The following is a 19,781-nucleotide window of genomic DNA, read 5'->3' on the forward strand; positions in this document are numbered from 1 at the left end:
AATCTGACGCAAGCTGCTCACAGAGTTCTCTCGTGTTTAAGAGCTCCAGATGTTTAAAACAGCTGTGGAGGTGAAGCAGAAGCACAGAGGGAGCATCTGGTTCAAGTCAGGACATGTTTGAGTTCAAAGGTTACTGAGGACGTATGAAGGAGGCAGTGAAGGTGTTACTACTGTGAACCACACGTAGAGGTCACCTGGATCCTGCAGCTCAGGTCGCGTGAAGAACCTGAAGTTTAACAAGTGATGACTTACCTGCACATGGTCAAAACGCTACGAATCCTGTAAATGTGAAAGGATGTCCAAACAAAGCTCTGAAAGTTCAAAACGTTTAAACATACCACCAAATTTAGACATTAAACAGGAAGTAGAGGTGTTACTTTATTCTGCTGGGAGACGCACCTTCCTCCATAAGACTAGAAAGTTGGAAATCTTTTGTGAAACACCCCCTCAACTCGGGTTTCCCGCTTGGGAAGTTGGAGCAGCCCCACAGGAAGTAGAGGTTAGAACTGGGAACCTGTACTTCCGCTGGTGTTTGAGACTCATTAAATAAGCCACAAGCGACTTCTTCAGTTCCTTTGATGAGGGATGCGACTGTTTTCCCCCTGAAAACACGACATCCAGATGAGCAGAATCTCTTTTCTAGGATTGAATCCTTGAGTGTGCATCAAGCAAAAAAATGTAATTGTTTTTCTGGAACACGCTAACTCCTGAGTGATGTCACTTCGACATCCAAGTTCTGGAATGCGGGAAAGGGCGAAAGCAGATGACAACCGTCTGGTTGTTCAGAGGTTTCAGAAGATGAAGATGATTTTGAGGCCCGTTTCTGTTCCTGTGTGTGTGGTAGGAAGCCCTCCATCACATCATCAGCCTGGGGCTTCACACTGCGCTGGTGGCGTCTTACTTCCTGTGTCTTTGGCGTGTCAGGATGCGGCGATATCCTCTGTTTTGCGTTTGTTGCTTTACAAGCTCTTTGGTCTTTAGTTGGTCCCCTGAGCTGTATCAGTAACAGTAGTTTTCCATAAATCATTTGTCGATTAATTCAGCAGCTTGTAATGTGGAGCGCCACCTGCAGGTAGGAAGTGTTTTTACAGGTAAAGCTGCAACACACTGTCAAAATAAAAGCTCTGCTCAAAGTAGGAATCACAATTTAGATCTAAACAAGGCAAATGTTATAAAATGCCAGCGTGAGCACACACACACACGGATGCACGCACACACACAGAAACACACAAGCGCTCGTACACACACACACACACACACACACACACACACACACACACACACACACACACACACACACTCCTGCACAGAGAGCAGCAGCTACTTCAGCCTGTTCAAACAAACCAGAGTCTGCAGCCCACCCATCTAACAACAATAAAACTGAGTGTGTGTGTGTGTGCGTGTGTGTGTCCGTGGACCACCCACTCTGCAGATTAAACACTGTTCACACGACTGTCTCCTCCCTCTTGCTCTTCATTCCCTCTCAGCCACACTCAGCCTTTGTCTTCCTCTTCTCTCAATAAATTAAATCTACTGACCATAGTGTGTGTGTGCGTGTGTGTGTCTGTCTGTGTGTGTCTGCGTGTGTGTCTGCGTGTGTGTGTGTATGTGTGTGTAAGCGTGTCTCTCTGTGTGTGTGCGTGTGTGTGTATGTGTGTGTGTGTGTCTGTGTCTCTGTGTGTGCCGGGGTCAGCAGATCGTACAGCTGCACCTGGAGTCATCTTCAGGTGATGATAAATGTGTGTGAAGATAATTTCAGTTTGAGTCACATAAAAGTGGTTCATCGCTGTCAACTTAAATATGAAAACATTAAATATATTTAAATGACATCACTTCTTGAGTAGAAGTGGCCTTTTCAACCCTGTGTGCTATAATCAATAATCAATTACCAGCTTCTTGCTGCACTCGTAGTGTTGCAGCTTCCAAGATGAAGGACAGGAAACAGCCAATTGTGACGGAGCTGCAGGATGATTTAGATGACGTCCAGGATTTAATGCAAATAATGAGCATTTACTGATCAGCGCTTAGAGGCCGGAGACTAAAAATCAAAGACAAGAAAACCGGAAGTAAACGGGGGCTATGTAGCTCAAGCAAGAAATTGCTTGAATTAAAAGTGCAGAATAATTAAAATAGTGCGACTGGAGTGAAACATGGATTCTGTTTGTAGGAGAAGCAGATGTTACGCCTGCTGCGGTCAGAGGAAACGGACGCCTGGACCAGATTAACCAAATAAATCTGAGACATTTGCTCCGTTTCTTCCTGAACTGAGAACGAGTGACTGCTATCAGCTGTCCTGTAACAGGAAACAGATCAGGGCGCAGGTGTGCTACCTGCATGGTGTGGACTGTGATTTTACTCAGAACAAAAAGACCTTCAGTTTACTGTGAAAGGCAGTACCTGTTTTAAGAATAATTTTCATGAAAAACATGATCAGGTCACATGACCATGAGGTATTTTCTCTGGTTATTGATCAGTCGATTTCCTCTCTGATCGACAGGAGCGATTTTGTCTCACTTTTATTGATCGCTCGTTTGTTGAAGAGCAGCAGGTTTCCTGCTGATCGATTGATCTCGGAGTGTGTTTGGCTTCATGTTTACTCTGCACGCGTGTGCGTGAGCGTTCCCAGCTCGCCGTGTGTCTCCTCGGCTTAATGTCCGTATCTAAATTCATGTGCGGTGTGGCGGCGGTGTGGTGTCGGCGGGCCGGATCACAAGCGGATTGTGTTGGATTTGAGCTGAAGCCTCTTTAATCATTGTAACACCGTCATTAATATTCATGCAGTCAGCTGGAGCAGCCGACACTCAGCGCTCCAAACTTTCTGCACAAAATGTATTAAAAACAGCTTAAAAAATTAATGGACTTGAGTTTATATTACATGAAGAAAAAGGGGGGGAGGCGGGAGGAGGCGTGTCCCCCCTCTTCGCCTCATTGGTTAATGTAGATTGGCGCTCTGATTGGCTTTTGCTTTTTCCCTTTTTTCTGCAGATTTTCCATCTTTGACGAGACTTCAAAGCGAGCGCGAGGCATGAACGGTCATTTAGAAGGATTTAAGCACATTATCACATCTGTAATTGTACATGAATAATAAGGAGAGCCGGCGGCTCAATTAGCTCTGAGTCCACAAGGAGATCAGAGAGGGGGAGGATGGGGGAGGACGGCAGGAAATGAGAAAAGTTTCAAAGTGAACAAATTATTCAGAAATAACTGAAATTTAGCTGCTTCACACTCAGGAGCAGATAATCGTCCTCCTTACTGATCGGGCCACTCACAGATCTGCAGGAGCAAACATACAAAAGAAAAAAGTGTCAGAAAAATGTTTAAAAGGCAACTAAAAGCAGGCAAAACCAAGAAACTCTTCGGGAAAAGTTTCAGGCTCAAAGGAAGTAACCTGATGTCCTCGACCCCTGGAGAAGGTTACAGTCCTCCACCCGAGAAGCTCACAGTGAGAGCTGTGCAGACAGTAGTGGTGTTGGTCAGAGGTCACGAAGGGCCTGATCAGCACCCATCAGAGGGGAAAGCTTCAGTCCTTTCTTGGTTCTGCTGTAAGTCTGATCAGTCTGCAGAGGCTCACAGAAAGAACATCCTGCCACCATCCTCCCGCACTGCTTCTTGCTTCTCCTTGTTCCCAGTACGGGGTCGTGGATGGGTCAGGTGGTCCGTGAGAGGTCTGTGGGCGAGAAAGAGAGGGCAAGGGACATGACAGAGAGAGAGGGTGAGGGACATGACAGACGGGGAGAGAGAGAAAGGGTGAGGGACATGACAGACGGAGAGAGAGGGTGAGGGACATGACAGACGGGGAGAGAGAGAAAGGGTGAGGGACATGACAGACGGAGAGAGAGGGTGAGGGACATGACAGACGGAGAGAGAGGGTGAGGGACATGACAGAGGGAGAGGGTGAGGGACATGACAGACGGAGAGAGAGGGTGAGGGACATGACAGACGGGGAGAGAGAGAGAGGGTGAGGGACATGACAGACGGAGAGAGAGGGTGAGGGACATGACAGACGGGGAGAGAGAGAGGGTGAGGGACATGACAGGCGGGGAGAGAGAGAGGGTGAGGGACATGACAGGCGGGGAGAGAGAGAGGGTGAGGGACATGATGTTAATGTGTGTTTACAGCTCTGAGTAATTCATTAGACGGCGTTCGCACAGTCGGTTGTTCGCACAGTCGGTTGTTCGCACAGTCGGTTGTTCGCACAGTCGGTTGTTCGCACAGGCGGGTGTTCGCACAGGCGGGTGTTCGCACAGGTGGGTGTTCGCACAGTCGTTGTTCGCACAGGTGGGTGTTCGCACAGTCGGTTGTTCGCACAGGTGGGTGTTCGCACAGTCGGTTGTTCGCACAGGCGGGTCTTTGGTGTCTGTCTGCTTTAGCTGTCGCTTCCTTTTTGTCCAGCTAATCCCAGAGTGAACGTGGAGCTGCGACAGCGTCTTCCTGCACTTATCAGAACCCAGCTCATCAGCTCCAACGGGTGAGTGCAGTACCTGTCAGGCTATGGTTGAGGGTGGAGGTGATGTTGGAGGTTAGCTGCAGCTGAATGTTTAGTTTCACCAACAGCCGATTATCTACCTCCATCTCCTCCAATCCCAGCATCCTCCTCTGTCACTCCAGCCCTCTGGATGTCCTCCTCCAACATCCACGTTCCTCGTGAACCTCTGAGCTCTTCCTCTGCTTCTCCTGTCTGCAGCTCCACCTTCATCCTCCACATTAATCCTCCACCATCTCGGTCTCTCTGTCTTTGAGCTGTCCCTGTGATGACTCATTGATCATGTCCGTATCGCGCACGCTGCTGCTGTTTAGAGGTCAGCGAAAGTCACTTCATGTTGTTTCTGATGTTCACAGATCAGAGATCAGCCTGAGCCCCAACCTGAACTACGACCACCACACCTGGCCTCGAGGTAACATCCACCCCCATCATAGGTACAGTTTTACCTCAGATACGTTGTTTAGTGTTTGTTTTACACTTTTCATGCATTTTGAACTGGAGTGTGATGAATGTGGGCTTCACAGTGTGTTATTGATGGGAGAGTTAGAGCCAACATGAAGTCCCGTCATGCTCTGGGTTAATTCGTATTTGAAGACGTGAGGCAGACGCTGCTGAATGTCGGACCAACAAACTGATCATGATCACTGGGCTCTTTGATTCCTGAACTCTTTGATCAGGAAATGTAAAATATTCACCTGCAAGTGACCTCTTACCTGTCTGTCAGTTCCACAGCACCTGCAGGAGCCGTCGACCTCCTGCTCCCCTCCACCTCCATCCTACAGAAGGTCCGCCTCTCCTTTGTCACCTCCGCCCTGCAGGAAGTCTGTGTCCCCGCTATCCTCCAGTCGCCTGGGAGGTGCAGAAGAGATGGAAGTGGACCTTTCGACCAGCAGAGGTCTTTCTCCTTGGGCAAAGAGCTGTGGAGATACTGCAGATGAAGGTGGCGCACCCGGAGATCCTGCTAGCCCCTCCCTCAGCAGACACCTGGTGACCGCTGTGGACAGGTGAGTGGGAGCAGTGCCGACGATGAGATGTTAGAGCGGGCCCTGCTCTGAAGAGAGTCTGGTGGAAAAGTTTCAGGTTTTTAGCGCTGGAGTTGTGAGAAGTTGTTCAGATGTATCCGAGCTATAGATTATTACACGTGTCAGTAATAACGTGGCCGATATTGGAGCCTCCATGCTGCCGTATTCTCGGTGCTTTTTGAACGGATTAATGTGATATGTTTAGAGCCCCCACACAGTGAGCTTTATTAAAAAGTTTATTGCTTTTCATTAAACTTCCTCTGCTTTCTTTAGATTCTGTCATTTTTCCTGCTTCTTTTGTCTTTTGATGCATTTTGAAATAAATTTGTGGAGCACTTTGAGTTGCATCACTGTTTGAAATGTGAGCTATTAAATTTAGATTTGATTTGATTAGTGGGAGCGAGACCAAAATAGAAAGATAGTAAAAGCAGCGGCTTGATTAGAAGCAGCTGATGTTATAAAGTCAGAAACAGTCAATTACAGAAGACACAGTGAGCCACACTCAGCGTCTTATTTACCCGCTTTATTACGAAGCCACGACGCAGCCTGACCTTTAAGGTAATATGAGAGAATTAGAGGCGAACATCAGCCGCTGCTTATTAAACCTGCTGCTGCTGCAGCGTGCAGCCTCACATCTGATAAAGTGAGGCCGCGACCTCCCGTTAAAACACCTGACCTCACTACACACAGGTGAAACACTAATGAAACGCTGAGCCCTGACCAACGAGAGCCTCGCAGAGTGGCGAGCAGCTGCTGAGGAACTTCCGACCATGAGATCGGTAAAAAACAGCCGCTCGGTTTAACGCGCTCCTCGGTGTCGGACAACCAAAAGTTTTGAGATAAACCAAAAGATCTCCAGGTGATGAGCCGATGGTGCACAGATGTACCTGCTCACATGCAGCCCACCAATCCATCGAGAGCAACGTCGAGTCAGCACTAAGCGCGCTTAAAGTGAGATGGCCTTCTAGACTGTGTGGTCTCTGTGGATGAATGTGACGGCTCAGGTGGAGCTCAGCATCCATCCGCAGGAGATCTGCTTTATTACAAACCTGAAGGAGGAGGACAGACGCATTATTTACCCGCCCACTGTTACTGCACTCACCGTCACTGCGATGGACGTCCAGAGGAAGTGGGAACAGGAAACCAAGCAGATGTCTCCGCAGAGCGTCTCATCTTCTCTCTAATCGACACAGAGACGACCTGCTCATACGCTCCTGCCGCTGGCCTGGCCGCAGTGACGAAATCCACTCAATCTCACTGAACCAAAACTGCAGCGAGGTGCCGCCGCCGTCAGTTTTGGATGTACACCGCTGCGGGCACAGCGAGGACATGCTGCCAATAAATGTGTAACACTTCTCTGTTTTTAGTTAATGTTCTCACAGTGTGGAAAATACTAGCTTACCTTCAGTGCAGCACATTTAAAACATGTTAACGAGTGCCGTTACAGATATTTTAATATGGTGTGAAACAGCAGGTACCTGAGAGTGATGTCTCAGAGCGCTGTGTGCGCCGCTGAGGCTTTCAGTCGTCCAACGCCACACGCTGAAGGGGACACCGTTAACACACAGTCAGGCACACAGAAACGTACGCTGAGATTAACAGCAGTACAGGAAGCTAAACTGTGTGTGTTTTGTGTGTAGATGAGTTTGGTAAACTCGTGTCTTTAAAGAGAAACAAACATCTCCGGGACCTACAGCTCTTTAATCTGTGATTGGTTGTCATTGATGACATCATCTCTGTGCTGCAGCTCTGCATCAGCCCGGCCTCCGAGCACCGACCGAGACAAAAACATCTCGCTGTTACTGAAGGAGCTCGACGCCCTGAGACAGGTCAACAACAAGGTACATACACACACAGGTGTTCCCAACCCCTTACATTATTACTGACTGGGTCTAAACCTCACTCACTGGAGGTTTTTTGCTAAAGTGCATGATGGGAGTTGTAGTCACCTCATATGTTTGGTATCCAGCAGCAGCAGAAGGTGTTTGTGTGTTTGTGTTTCAGCTGCAGCAGCAGCTGGTTCAGAAGGAGAAGGAGCTGCATAGGAGGGAGGTGGAGGAGGAGCTTAGGGAGAAACGGAGGGAGGCCCGAGACTGGGAGAGACCTGCAGGTGAGGAGGGAGAGTGTCACAGTTTACTCTCCTCTTAATCAGATCGGATCCAAACTCGACTTCTTAAATATTTGAATATTTTCCATGCACACTCTCTCACACACACGACTGCATGCGCTAATTAAAACAACAGCAGTGGTAATGAGATGTCAGTTAACGTGGCAGCTGTTAGTTTAACAGAACAGTGTGTGTTTGTGTGTGTTTAACCAGCAATCACACTCACGTGTGATTTTGATTTAACTGAGCTGAGTGTGTCATCTGGTAGGATCATCACAGTAACACAGTGCTCCCTCCACCAGATCACAATAGAAACTTTTTGTTTGGTCATTTTTTCATCAGCGCCCTCTCTGACCGTTAAGTGAAATCGTCACACACAGTCCGGCCGCCTGTCTGTTGTATGTTCTGTATGTCATGTATGTTTTCAGCAGCTGAAAGACCTGCGTGTGTGCTTCACACCTGAGTAACAGCTAACAGAGCAAAGCTCACCTGGAGGTTATGAAGCTCCCAGGGTCAGGCGCATGCAGTGTGGCAGATCTACAGCCGCTCTGGTGATGGTGTAGTCCCATCATTCCCAGTAAAGAGATGGAGTATAAAAATACAGAGAGAGAAGGATCAGGTGGGACCTGACCTGTCCAGAGTAAAAAGTTTCCCACCCAGAGAACTGGTGCACTTTAATAACCAGCAGAGTCTCCACTTTAATTTTCTGTGCACCGAGTCTCAGAAGTACTGTGGTCATCTCTGTGTTATTACCCCTGAACACACACATGGCGTGGTAATCATGAGCTCTGCTCTCATTGGTCCATCAATCTGGAGAGACACTGAAAAAAGATTCTGCTTTTACTGAAATTTATCCTCAAACTATCCTCCTCCTCCTGTCTCCTCAGCGGTGTTGGAGGAGGTGCTGGCAGCTCAGAAGGACAGAGATCAGGCTGTGATGTCACGACTCCTGCTGGCCAATGAGGAGAGAGACGAGGCTTTGCTTCGTTTGCATCGACTACAGCAGGCGGCTGAGTAAGTTTCATCATTTCCTGTCAGTTGATTGAAGTTCGTTATCACCTGAGAAGAATTTAAAGCAGCTTTAAAGTTAAAGGGACAACAGTAGAACCCCGTGGACTAACAGTAGAACTCTAACTCTAATCTAATTCTGAGGTTCAACAGTTGAACACTGAGGCCCGACAATAAAACCTTAAAGGACTGACAGTAGAACTCTTAGGGCCAACAGTAGACCAATAGTAGAACCCTGTAGAACTACAGTACAACTCTTGAGAACTAAGAGCAGAACCCTGTTGACGGCCTGACACCCTGGCTGAAGCCACATGTGTGGATAAGAGGCCTCCACCTCGGGTGGTGCTGAAGCGGATATGTCGGGATGTTTGGGGCGCTGGAGGCAGACAGAGTTCTGGCTGTTCTGATCACAGCGATCAATAACGCGGGGGTTCTGTAATGATTAATAAGAGGAACCGTGGATGTTGCGAGGTTTGTGTCGGCTCTGTTTGTTGCATAAACAGAGCGGCTGTCGTCTCCTCTGAGGAGAATCTGTTTGTTCTTTTATTTACATGTGAAACATGTTTGCTGTGCTGACGGAGGAGCAACCTGCTGCTCCTCCTCCTCATTATGCACCTCCTCAGTCCTGTTAAGGGCTGTGAAATGAGCTCTCGTCGTCTTGGAGGAGCAGCCAAATAGAGCAGAAAATCTAATTAGAGATAATATCCCCCCTCATCCTGCTCCCCCGTCCTCCCTCGCCCCCCACCTCCTCCCCCCCAGGATGAGAGGGTAATTGATATTGGAGGCCACAATCCTTTTTATGAGGGACAGAATATGGAGGAGCATGTTCCATCTGTCAGGACTCAGGGTGTGTGTGTGTGTGTGTGTGTGTGTGTGTGTGTGTGTGTGTGTGTGTGTGTGTGTGTGTGTGTGTGTGTGTGTGTGTGTGTGTGTGTGCATGAATAATGTGATTATGGTGCAGTCAAACAGAAATGGGCTTCGGCTGAGGCCTCGGACGGCGCTCAGCAACCTGACCGCCGCCTGATCAATTTGACGTGAAACAGGCACGGTCCCTGAACCTGTGGATGAAGATGGACGCCGGGTCCTGACCCTCAGGTCCGAAGCAGGCCTCTCTCAGACGTCTGGGACGTTTCTCAGAAATATTCTGTGAAGTGATAAATTCTCTTTCTCATCTGATCCTACTAATGGCGGTGGCGGCGGGGTGTTTCTGTCGAGGCGAGCTATGTGGGAGTGTTAATGACGGGGAGCGAGCCGAGCCGGGCTGAGCCGGGCTCGATGGGCTGTAAGCAGGGTGTTAGAGGAGCTTTATTGGAGGCGGCCGGTCTTTCATTACCTGCTGCTCCCCGCGGAACGAGCGGCTCGGCCACCTTATTACAGTTTATTACAGAAAACAGCAGCCGGCTAAATGAAAGAGCTTCCCAGGAGGAGAGCGCGGATCAGCTAGTTACCAGCTGCACGTCCACCATCAGGCTGAGAGCAAGCACGAAGCTCCGCCCAACCCACGCCCTCGCAGCCTCACAACGAAGACAGCAGATTTCAGGTGGGCTTTGGGGAGCGAGGACCAAATTACTGCCCAGCTGCAGGAGCTCGGGTCATCTCACAGGCTGCGGCGGCTTTAATTTGGTCAGCGGCGGGAAAACACGGGGGCCGCCAGCCTTACAGGGCCCGATTACAGGCCGCTTCAGCCCCCTCAGCTGCTCCTCACACGCTGTTTTATTTAAGACTCACTGCACAGAAATGAACTCGGGACTACCTGAACACCGAAATCACATTTCATAAAGAGAGGCAGAGAAAAGGAAATATTGTGTTTCAGAGATGGAGGCAGAGCGCCCTGAAACCTTTCCGTGTTCAGAGAGCCAGAAACATCCAGCTTCAGGAGGCTTACATCCAGGGTCCGCTGAACTCTGACCCCGAGAACCCTGCAGGAGCATTGAGCTCTGCCGGTTCTCACCAGTCCGGCTGTCACAATAAGACTTTGGATCTTGTGGCTTCTCCACCAACGCTGCCCTGTCCTGCAGGGTCAGATTTCCAGTTTAGAGACCAAAAGCTAAAAACTAAACAGATGTAGAAGGCGATCATTAACTCATTAACCAAATAAGTAACCACGTGTTACATTAAAACTACTCGTTAAGGTTTAGGGTGGTGGCTTGGATGAACACACGCCCTCGAACCCTGATGAAGTTAGTCAGCTGAGCGACTCAGGTGGTCTTCTGAGGATGAACAAGTGTGTTCAGGATCATCTGCAGCTGTTTCCACATGTTCCGTGTTCTGGGACAGCGTTGTTGTCCTGCCGTCTCCTCCACTTTAGTCCAACCAGCCTTCCTGTGGTTCTGTCTCTCCACCCGTTACCTGAGAGGATGGGCACTCTTTGCTCCTCCTGCTCCACCCGTTAGTTTCACGGTTGCTGTATGACGGCGAGTTTAGAGACATATGAACTTTTCTCATCATGATAGAAATCAGCGAGCTCTGACTCGACTCTAATGGCAGCCAGAGAGACCAAAACACTGATGCTCAGTTTTTTTCTCTCAAACTAAAATTAAATCTGCTAAAAATGTTGGGCTGACCTGTTCATAGGAGCTCAGGGCTTCACCTGCCGCTGAGACTTAGCACCGCTTAGTCTAACATGTGTCCATCTGTGTGTTGTCAGGTCAGAGTGCTTCCACCTGGACGATGGCGATCAGGTAAACGCTGGCGGCGTGTTGATGACCGCAGGTTCTCGTGGTTGTCTGAGGTTCTGATCGGTTTCCTTCCGTGTGCGTTTTAGGATGTGGATGAGCTCCTGCGGCACATCTGTGACGCCGACTCCGTCCAGGAAATCGAGCAGTTCGGCTCAGTTCTGGTCCAGCGTCTTTGGTTGGCACGGCAACGGCGAAGTGACATCACAGCTCAGGAGATGAAGGCCGTGATGGAGGAGAGGGACAGCTCTACCGCCAAGGTGAGTCTGTTTACCTGTGTGCTCCGAGAGAGTGGGCGAACACCTGTGTTTGTCATCCGTTCACAAAAGAGGCGCACCGATCAGACTTATTGATCAGAGGTGAAGGTCTGGCAGCTCGCAGACGATTTCTCAGCATCGACTCCTCCGCTGTGAGTGGACACAAGCAGACGTAAAGTAAGACTCTGTTAGCGCAGGTGTGTTCTTACAGGTGTGTCACAGACCAGAGTGGAGTTACTTCCCTCTGCTCAATCCGAGCTGAATGTTTTATACGATTCGAGCTGCTGAAATAAACCACGTGACCACAACAGAGTCAGCCAACGCAGGATTTTAATGACTCGGGCCAGACTGGACCCAGTTCTGGTTTGGCAGGTCATCCAGACTGACGTGATGATCCTGAGTGCACCGTGAGGGTCTTCACGAGAAATTCCCGCTTATTAATAAGAACAGACTCTTAAGAGCAGTCATGTGACCCTGCAGGGTCTCCTCCCTGTGCCATAAATCTGGGTGGTCATGTGACAAACGCGAGCTGCAGGTTTCTCTACGTCATCGTGTTCTGACAGCAGCGTTGCTAAGCGGCGTGTTTAACCCGGTTGCCCGGGTTACGGTGCTCAGACCTCAAATATTTGAGTTTGAATGTGAACGAGAATATTTAGAATGCGGTGAAAACAGAGACACAAATATTGACAGCAGACTGAGACGAGCCGACACGCTGTTTGCTGAACACCTGCTGTTTACTCACCTGTGTGTGTGTTAGGGCTGCCACAAACGATTATTTTGATAGTCGACTAGTCACCGATTATTTTTGCGATTAGTCGACTAATCAGATCATCATCCATTGGACGTAAAACTACAGCTTATTGCACCAGCAGCATCTGCTCTCATATAACTATCATTAGCTTACAGCTTTAAGTGTTTAAGGTCTGTGCTAACTAAAAATAAAGACAAGATGATAGTTTATTAAATTTTAATGAAATTTGCAGATTGTTTCGGTGAAGTTTAATAAACTCCTTGCTATCTAAAATATAACAGGACACTGGAGTATATTCTGGAGCATCTCACACTTCTGATAATCAGCTGTCTGCTTGACGTTTATTCAGCTGTGTAAAAACTATAACTTTAACCTCAGACAAACTGATTTACTCAGGAACAAATAAAATACAAAAAAAAAAAGCCAAACAATAACATTTTAAGTTATCTAAGTGACTCATATATATTTAACCTGAGTAGCGAAAGACGGCGGTGGGTTTGAAAACGATTTGCGGGGAGTCCGGTGTTCTCACGGCGCTAGTGAGCCTAGCCCCCGGCTCGCTAACGAGCTAGTGGGTAACAGATGTCTCCGAAAACATCGGAGCGCTTTTGAAAATATGTGGTGTCCTGATAAACTGAGCAGATATTTAAGGTTTACACAGCTACATTCTCGCCTGAAAATATGTTAAACGTTTATTTTGTGACCCAGAAAGAATAATAAGAGTAACATTAAAACTAACTAGCTGCCGCCATTGTTGGAAACTGCGCTGGGCCGCGCTATGAATTCTGGGACACAGCTGCTTCTTCTTCTTCTTCGGGGTTTAACGGTAGCTGACATCCTTGTACATGCAATGCTGCCATCTTCTGTTTCAGTCCGTTATTACACTCTTAAATCCTGCCACTTATTCCTGCGTCTTTTGTGATCTTACAAAGCTTCAAACGACGCGTCGACTATTAAGTCAGTCGTCGACGATTTTGATAGTCGACGTAATCGTGACTAGTCGACAAATCGTGGCAGCCCTAGTGTGTGTGTGTGTGTGTGTGTGTGTGTGTGTGTGTGTGTGTGTGTGGCTTACAGACCACCTCTGATGGACACACTGATATTAAAATGAGCCACACAGGTAGACTGCAGGTGTGTTCCCTCCCCACACTACACACTCCTGCTCACACCTGGGTGACATCTCCTCTTCTCCTGGTGTGGAGGTTAACATCAGGCAACAGCTGGACAGAGTCATACTCCCTGTCCCTTTGTGTATTTATATCCTTGTGGTCCCCTAAGGCAGCGGTCCCTAACCCCCGGGCCTCGGACCGGTACCGGTCCGTCAGTCGTTTGGTACCGGGCCGCGAGAGTTGAGGCTCAGGTGTGAAATGTATATTTTTCAGGGTTTTTATCGGTTTTCAGCGTTATTTTGTTATCGTTTTTATCGTTAACTCTGTTTTCCTGGGTCTTTTCACGTGTGTTATGAATAAATCTTCTTTTTTTCGGTACCGGTACTAGTTTTATTTTGTTGTATTTATCCGCGACACCTTAAAGGCCGGTCCGTGAAAATATTGTCGGGCATAAACCGGTCCGTGGCGCAAAAAAGGTTGGAGACTGCTGCCCCCAAGGTATGGTAATCTTCCAGTTTTTGGTCCCCACAAAGATGTTAATACCCGTACACACACACACACACTGCCTTACACACACATTCATCAACTAGTGATCATTTCTTGTCACGTTTCCTGATTGGCTGCTTCAGCCATCATTGTGTACAGTCTTCTGAAGTCATGGTGGCCAAATGGCGGGAACATTGTTTTACAGGCCATCTCTGCTGTTATTGACATTGACCAAGCAGTCCCAATGGGGGCGGGGTCTTTAAACGATCGTTCTCGTGATGTCAGAGCAAGCACAGAAACTCAGAGCATCTCTGTAAATGTTTGTATTTTCTCACTGTGACCTTTGAACCTGGCTTTGACGGTGAGCCGCCTGTGCGTAGATGATGTTGTATCACATTCAGAGGCTTCCCTTCAGATTTGCCAGTTTGAGTCAGACTTGGTAAATAATCAATCAGAACAACTGATTGGGGGCTGATTACGGGCATCAGAGTTTGGACTTTTACTTTGAAAAGGTGTTCCTGCGGTCTCTGGCTGTGATTATTATCGGCGCTCAGTTCACAGAGTTTATTACAGGACCCACAGAGAATTATTACCCACAATGCACCCAGACTCATAAACCGGTCTCTGTGGGGGGGGAGAGAACGGGGCAATCCAAGGGGGGCTCGGAAAGCAGGATCGGCGCTGCCAGCATGCCGCGTGCGGGTGGCGGGCTCAGAAGCTCCACCCCCTCCTGATTTGCTCGCAGATCTGAAAAACCTTTATCTGTTCATCTGACAGACTGTGGTCACCATGGGAACAGGCCTGCAGCAGCACAGCTGAGCTCTAGTAACCATGGCAACTGCCGTCAGGAAAGCAGAGGAGTGATGAGACCTGATGAAGATGGAAGGAAGTGGCAAATTTTGGAGTAGAAGAAAGAAAGTGTCCGTACTAACAGGATCCAGAACTCTGCACCTGTTCAGGTGTGCAGCACTCAGCAACAATAGGAGCACAGCTTCACCTGACGGGGCAGTAACTTTTACAGTCTCCAGGTGTCACTTGTGTCACTGGCTCTGCTCATACTTGCTGTCAACATGACGGCATACTGAGTCACCTGACGTCTGATTGCTGATGTCAGCGCGGTGATGACACGTTAAATGCTCTTCTTTGAATCTTTTACACATGTGAACAGGCTGGGTCAGAGCACCTAGTGGACATTAGTGGAACTGCAGGTCCTGACGTCTCCCTGCACATCTCCATGTTTTCCTCTCCTGGCTGCTCTGCGCTCACAGTGTTTATGATCTCCTTCAAACCTTCACCTCTGCTGGCTCCGCCCCATGCGGCCTCGCATCTTAAGCCTCTCACACCTCCACTCTGCCTCCATTAACCCCCCCCAAACTTGCCACCGTATCAGCATCACTTCAGCATCACCTGGGCTACTGCCGCTAACCCCCAACAATATCAGTGCTCCGCCATCTTTTAACACCCCGCCCCTCTGCGTTAACACCACCCCTCCACAGTAACACCATAATCCCGCCCTCATTCTGCTGCTGCGTCGCGGTGAAATATGTTTCAAATGCCGCTGTAATCCTTGCAGGAGAAGAAGAAGAGAGTGCACTCCACGCTGGAGGATCACCCCAACCCCCCCCCCCCCCCCTTCCCGCCACCGCTCCCTCTACTCATCTCTCAGGGATTATCTCCCCCTGCAGCCAAGGCTTCTGGGAAATATTAGAAAAGAGGGAGGGGAAGAGAGGAGAGAGTTGTCCCTGAGCGCGCTCAGTCAGTGTGTGCTCCTCTCCCTCTCAGAGGGAAGCTGCAGCTTCTTATTGAGCTAATATCAGGTAATTACAACATTATTAGAACATTATTACAGCATTATTAAAGCTCAGCCGGCGCTGCCATACACTGAGGCGGTGTGATTTCCACAGGCAGACCTTCGTTCCTCACTTACTGACAGAAACAGCTGGAGACAGCTGTGCCCGACGGATTACACCCAAACGCAACAAATCTGAGTTTAACTGGCTGATTTTACTTCAATGTAATAGAAACAATGATGATGGTCATCCTGATGGTCATTGTGATGGTGATGATTGTGATGATGATGATGTTGATGATGGTGATGTGATGGTAGAGCTGGGCGATATGAGATTTTTTCATATCACGATATGTTTTTTTCATTTCAGGCGATAACGATATCTATCACGATATAAGCCAAATAACTATATTTGTAAGATTTAAATGTGCCGTTGCTCACAAGTAAAATGTGAAATAATCAGCAGCTTGTTTTTATTTAAATATTTATTTCCCATAATAAGTTCAACAGGGTAGATGTACTTAAGGAACATGAGACTTTTTCAGATAAATAAAGGCAAATATTGCAAACTACACAAAAGGCAGCCGCTAAAGCGTTTAAGTTTCAAAATAGAACAAACGAAACAGACTAAATTGTCAATTCCACTTAGAAACAAAATATTAATTCTAAAAATAAATCTTAGTTTGTTTTACAGAAGAACAGACAAAACTGACTAACTTTTGTCAATATCAAATAAACTGAGAACTAAAAGGAAATTCTCAATCTCTCCTTGTTGTATAGCTTAGCTTTTCAAACAGTTTTAACAGTTAGTTTAGTCTGACAAAAGCCGAATGACGAATTAGCGCTTCCAGTCAGAGACTGAGGCTACGTCCACACGTACACGGGTATTTTTGAAAACGGAGATTTTCCGTTTCCATTTTAAAAAATAATCCCGTTCACACGTAAAGGCAGAAATGAAGGAAAACGCTGCTATGAACATGCCAAAGCAGCAGGTGGCGCTAGATTCCTAACCGTGCAGAAATACTGGCCAATCAGAAGTCTAGAAGCCTCGGTGGGAAAAAGTAAACAAAGCTGGGGCACAGAAGCAGAACCGAGTCGTATGTGTGGAGGGACAGTAACTGTGTGTATATGTAAGCATTTAAACACTGCAGAGAGTAGAATTAACAGTAACAGTATTGTAGAAATTCATTTCACCGAAACAATAACGTGGCGCACAGTGTGACGCATGCACCAGTTTATTGTATTTCCAGACTTGCTTTCGGCACAATTTACAGTGCACGCTACTCTGTTTTTTGTCAGACTTGAAATAGCCGAAATACCTTCACACTACGGAACTTCTATGGCTCTTCCGTTCGACAATCTCTCCGGCATTGGAACCATCATCTGTTTTCTCTTCGGTCACGCTCGGTTGATTTTTTTAGTCGGCACACTCATTTCCTCCATTACGCACTGGCTGCTTCCCAAACAAACACACGTGTGGCTTGGCACTTGTGCTGTACGTAACAAGTCACGCGACGTGACGCTGCGGCTGTGATTGGTTCGGCTCTGCGCTACTTAATTTGGATTGGCTGACCTTTTTTTTTTTTTTTTTTTTTTTTTAAGAGGACAAGAGCGGCGAGGTCTATCGCGATAGCTTAATTTTTCTATCGAGTAAAAGTTATATCGCGATACATATCGTTATCGTTCTATCGCCCAGCTCTATGTGATGGTGATGATTGTGATTGTTATGGTGATTGTGATGATAATGATGGTGATGGCGGTGATGATGGCGGTGATGGTGATGTGATTGTGATGATAATGATGGTGACTAGGGCTGCTCGATTATGGCAAAAATGATAATCACGATTATTTTCACTGAAATTGAGATCTCGATTATATGACGATATTTATTTAACCCTTTAAGACCTACCATAGAACCAAGTCCGCCAGAGCTTATATTATTTTTTTACATGTTGTAGTGCCATTTGTGGGAGCATTTCAAGTTGCTATACAACTGTTATAGCCCATATTTTAATAATATGTATGCATTAAGTCCATAGTAACTACATTAATTGCAAACAAGTGCAATAAACTACAAAAAAATTGAAAATCGTTTTTGTTTTTTTTACATATATTTCTTCTTGGAGAAATTTAAGAGGTTTATCCCTCAAAACTTTAAATACAAAAAAGTTGCAAAAAATAGTTTACAACAACAGGAAATTTATTTTGAGTGTCTTCATAGTTTTATTTTGGAGATACAGCAATTTTTATATACTGCAGGAAAAACGAAAAAACAATCCTATGATGCAAATTTGCAAAGAAAACAGCAGGTGCATCAAAATAAACTATTTCCAGCAGTGCAAACATCCCAGAAACTATTCAGAAAAGTCAAACATGACCAGTATCGGCTTTTAAGGCCTACAAGTAAAAAACTACATTTTCCGCGAAAATGACGTCACTTCTGGTTTCGGCCAGGAAATGGCGGACATGTGATAGTTCGAGCTGACGTCTGTTTCACTGTGGGAAGTGTTACGAACAGCTGATTGGATCGGCAAAGCTGTTTCTGTTTTTGTTCCTGCAAGCGCATTTTATGCAATTTTTGCAAAGCTATATGTGGAAGGAAACCGTGACCGAGGACAAGCTGATGGCATCAGATGTAAGTACAACTCCTCCGGTTTCATATGCAAAACAAATTATTGCACTAGCTTACATGGTTCAGGTTCTACAGGGATTTAAAAAGGTTACACAAAACGGAGCGTGCTGGTCTGACCGGCTTTAAAGGGTTAACAGTGACTTTAAAAAATAATATAAAATAGTGTGCAACACCACTGAAGTTTTTTTTTTACCTCTCTTTTCAACCAACTCTTTTCACTCTCCTCTCCAAATAACTTCTGCTTAGCTTTCCGAGCTTCCCTCGGGTCCTCTCAGCAGTCTCCAACCTTTTTTGCGCCACGGACCGGTTTATGCCCGACAATATTTTCACGGACCGGCCTTCAAGGTGTCGCGGATAAATGAGGGAGGGGCTAATAATCGGCTCAGACATTTTTAATGATCGTTGAAAGCCCAGATCGTAATCGTGATTAAAATTCGATTAATTGAGCAGCCCTAATGGTGACGATTGTGATGATAATGATGGTGACGATTGTGATTGTGATGATAATGATGGTGATGATTTTGATGGTCATAGTGGTGATGATGATGGTGATGGTGATGTGATTGTGATAATTGTGATGGTCATGGTGGTTGTGATGGTGATGTGATTGTGATGGTGACGATTGTGATTGTCATGGTGGTTTTGATGGCGATGTGATTGTGATGATTGTGATGGTCATGGTGGTTGTGATTGTGATGTGATTGTGATGGTGATGATTATGATGGTCGTGATGATGATGGTTGTGATGGTCATGATGGTGATGGCGGTGATGATTGTGATGGTGATGATTATGATGGTCATGGTGGTGATGAAGATGGTGGTTGAGATGGTTGTTACGCCTTTAGTCTAGGCGTGTAGAGAAGCACATAAGGTTGAGAGAAGGAGGAGAGAGAAGCAAGCACCCGCCCTGGTTCCCAAACCAAACAGCCGAAACCAGCTATGGGTGAAAAAGGTGATTTTATTCAATGTCAGGAAGCGTAGCTCCAGGGTGAACCCAGGCCAAAATAATAAACAAAACCAACTAAGTCCCGCCAGAGAAGATAAGATAAGATAGAACTTTATTTTTATTTTTATTTTATTTTTTTAAGAGAAAACTAACTAAACCCTAAGAAAGAAACAAAACAAACAAATGACAATACTATCTAGGTGTTCTGGCTCCTTAAGAGTCACCACTCATGTTATGTAGTGTTATACAAGTTCATGCAATCTTTATTCGTTTCTGGCACACTGTTCATTTTATTTTGACATTCTACCGGAAGTGCTACTTCTCATTACTTCCTGTCTAACGGGAGAGGACAGTTTGCTACTCCTGTGCCTGCCTATGCTACCTCTTAAGCCAGCACAGTCTGTAAGTTGGCAGTATTCTTGTGTTTTATGTTAGCACTAACTGCCGTGTGTTGTTTGTGATATTTTGAGAAAGCAAATTGACTCAATGATGTGCTTTATTAGTCATTAGCCTAAA

The 19,781-nt window shown here is 46.8% G+C and overlaps 1 protein-coding gene across 6 annotated transcripts in view; it reads left to right on the top strand.

The window, feature by feature from the left end:
* The window catches only part of mipol1 (mirror-image polydactyly 1), a 55,163-nt gene that overhangs the window by 10,262 nt on the left and 25,120 nt on the right, over positions 1–19,781 (top strand). For 4 of the 6 annotated variants that reach the window (XM_080870131.1, XM_080870130.1, XM_080870133.1 and 1 more), the window contains 8 exons: positions 4,393–4,468; positions 4,840–4,895; positions 5,208–5,487; positions 7,253–7,346; positions 7,510–7,615; positions 8,500–8,626; positions 11,268–11,301; positions 11,385–11,555. In XM_080870131.1, coding sequence (XP_080726257.1) covers positions 4,393–4,468; positions 4,840–4,895; positions 5,208–5,487; positions 7,253–7,346; positions 7,510–7,615; positions 8,500–8,626; positions 11,268–11,301; positions 11,385–11,555 — 944 coding nt within the window. Of the gene's footprint in view, positions 1–4,392; positions 4,469–4,839; positions 4,896–5,207; positions 5,488–7,252; positions 7,347–7,509; positions 7,616–8,499; positions 8,627–11,267; positions 11,302–11,384; positions 11,556–15,513; positions 19,668–19,781 lie in introns of those variants that run through there. The other 2 variants (XM_080870134.1, XR_013970206.1) reach the window with 2 other exon arrangements.

The sequence above is a fragment of the Rhamphochromis sp. 'chilingali' genome, assembly GCF_963969265.1.
Source record: "Rhamphochromis sp. 'chilingali' genome assembly, chromosome: 21".
Classification (NCBI taxonomy): Eukaryota; Metazoa; Chordata; class Actinopteri; order Cichliformes; family Cichlidae; genus Rhamphochromis; species Rhamphochromis sp. 'chilingali'.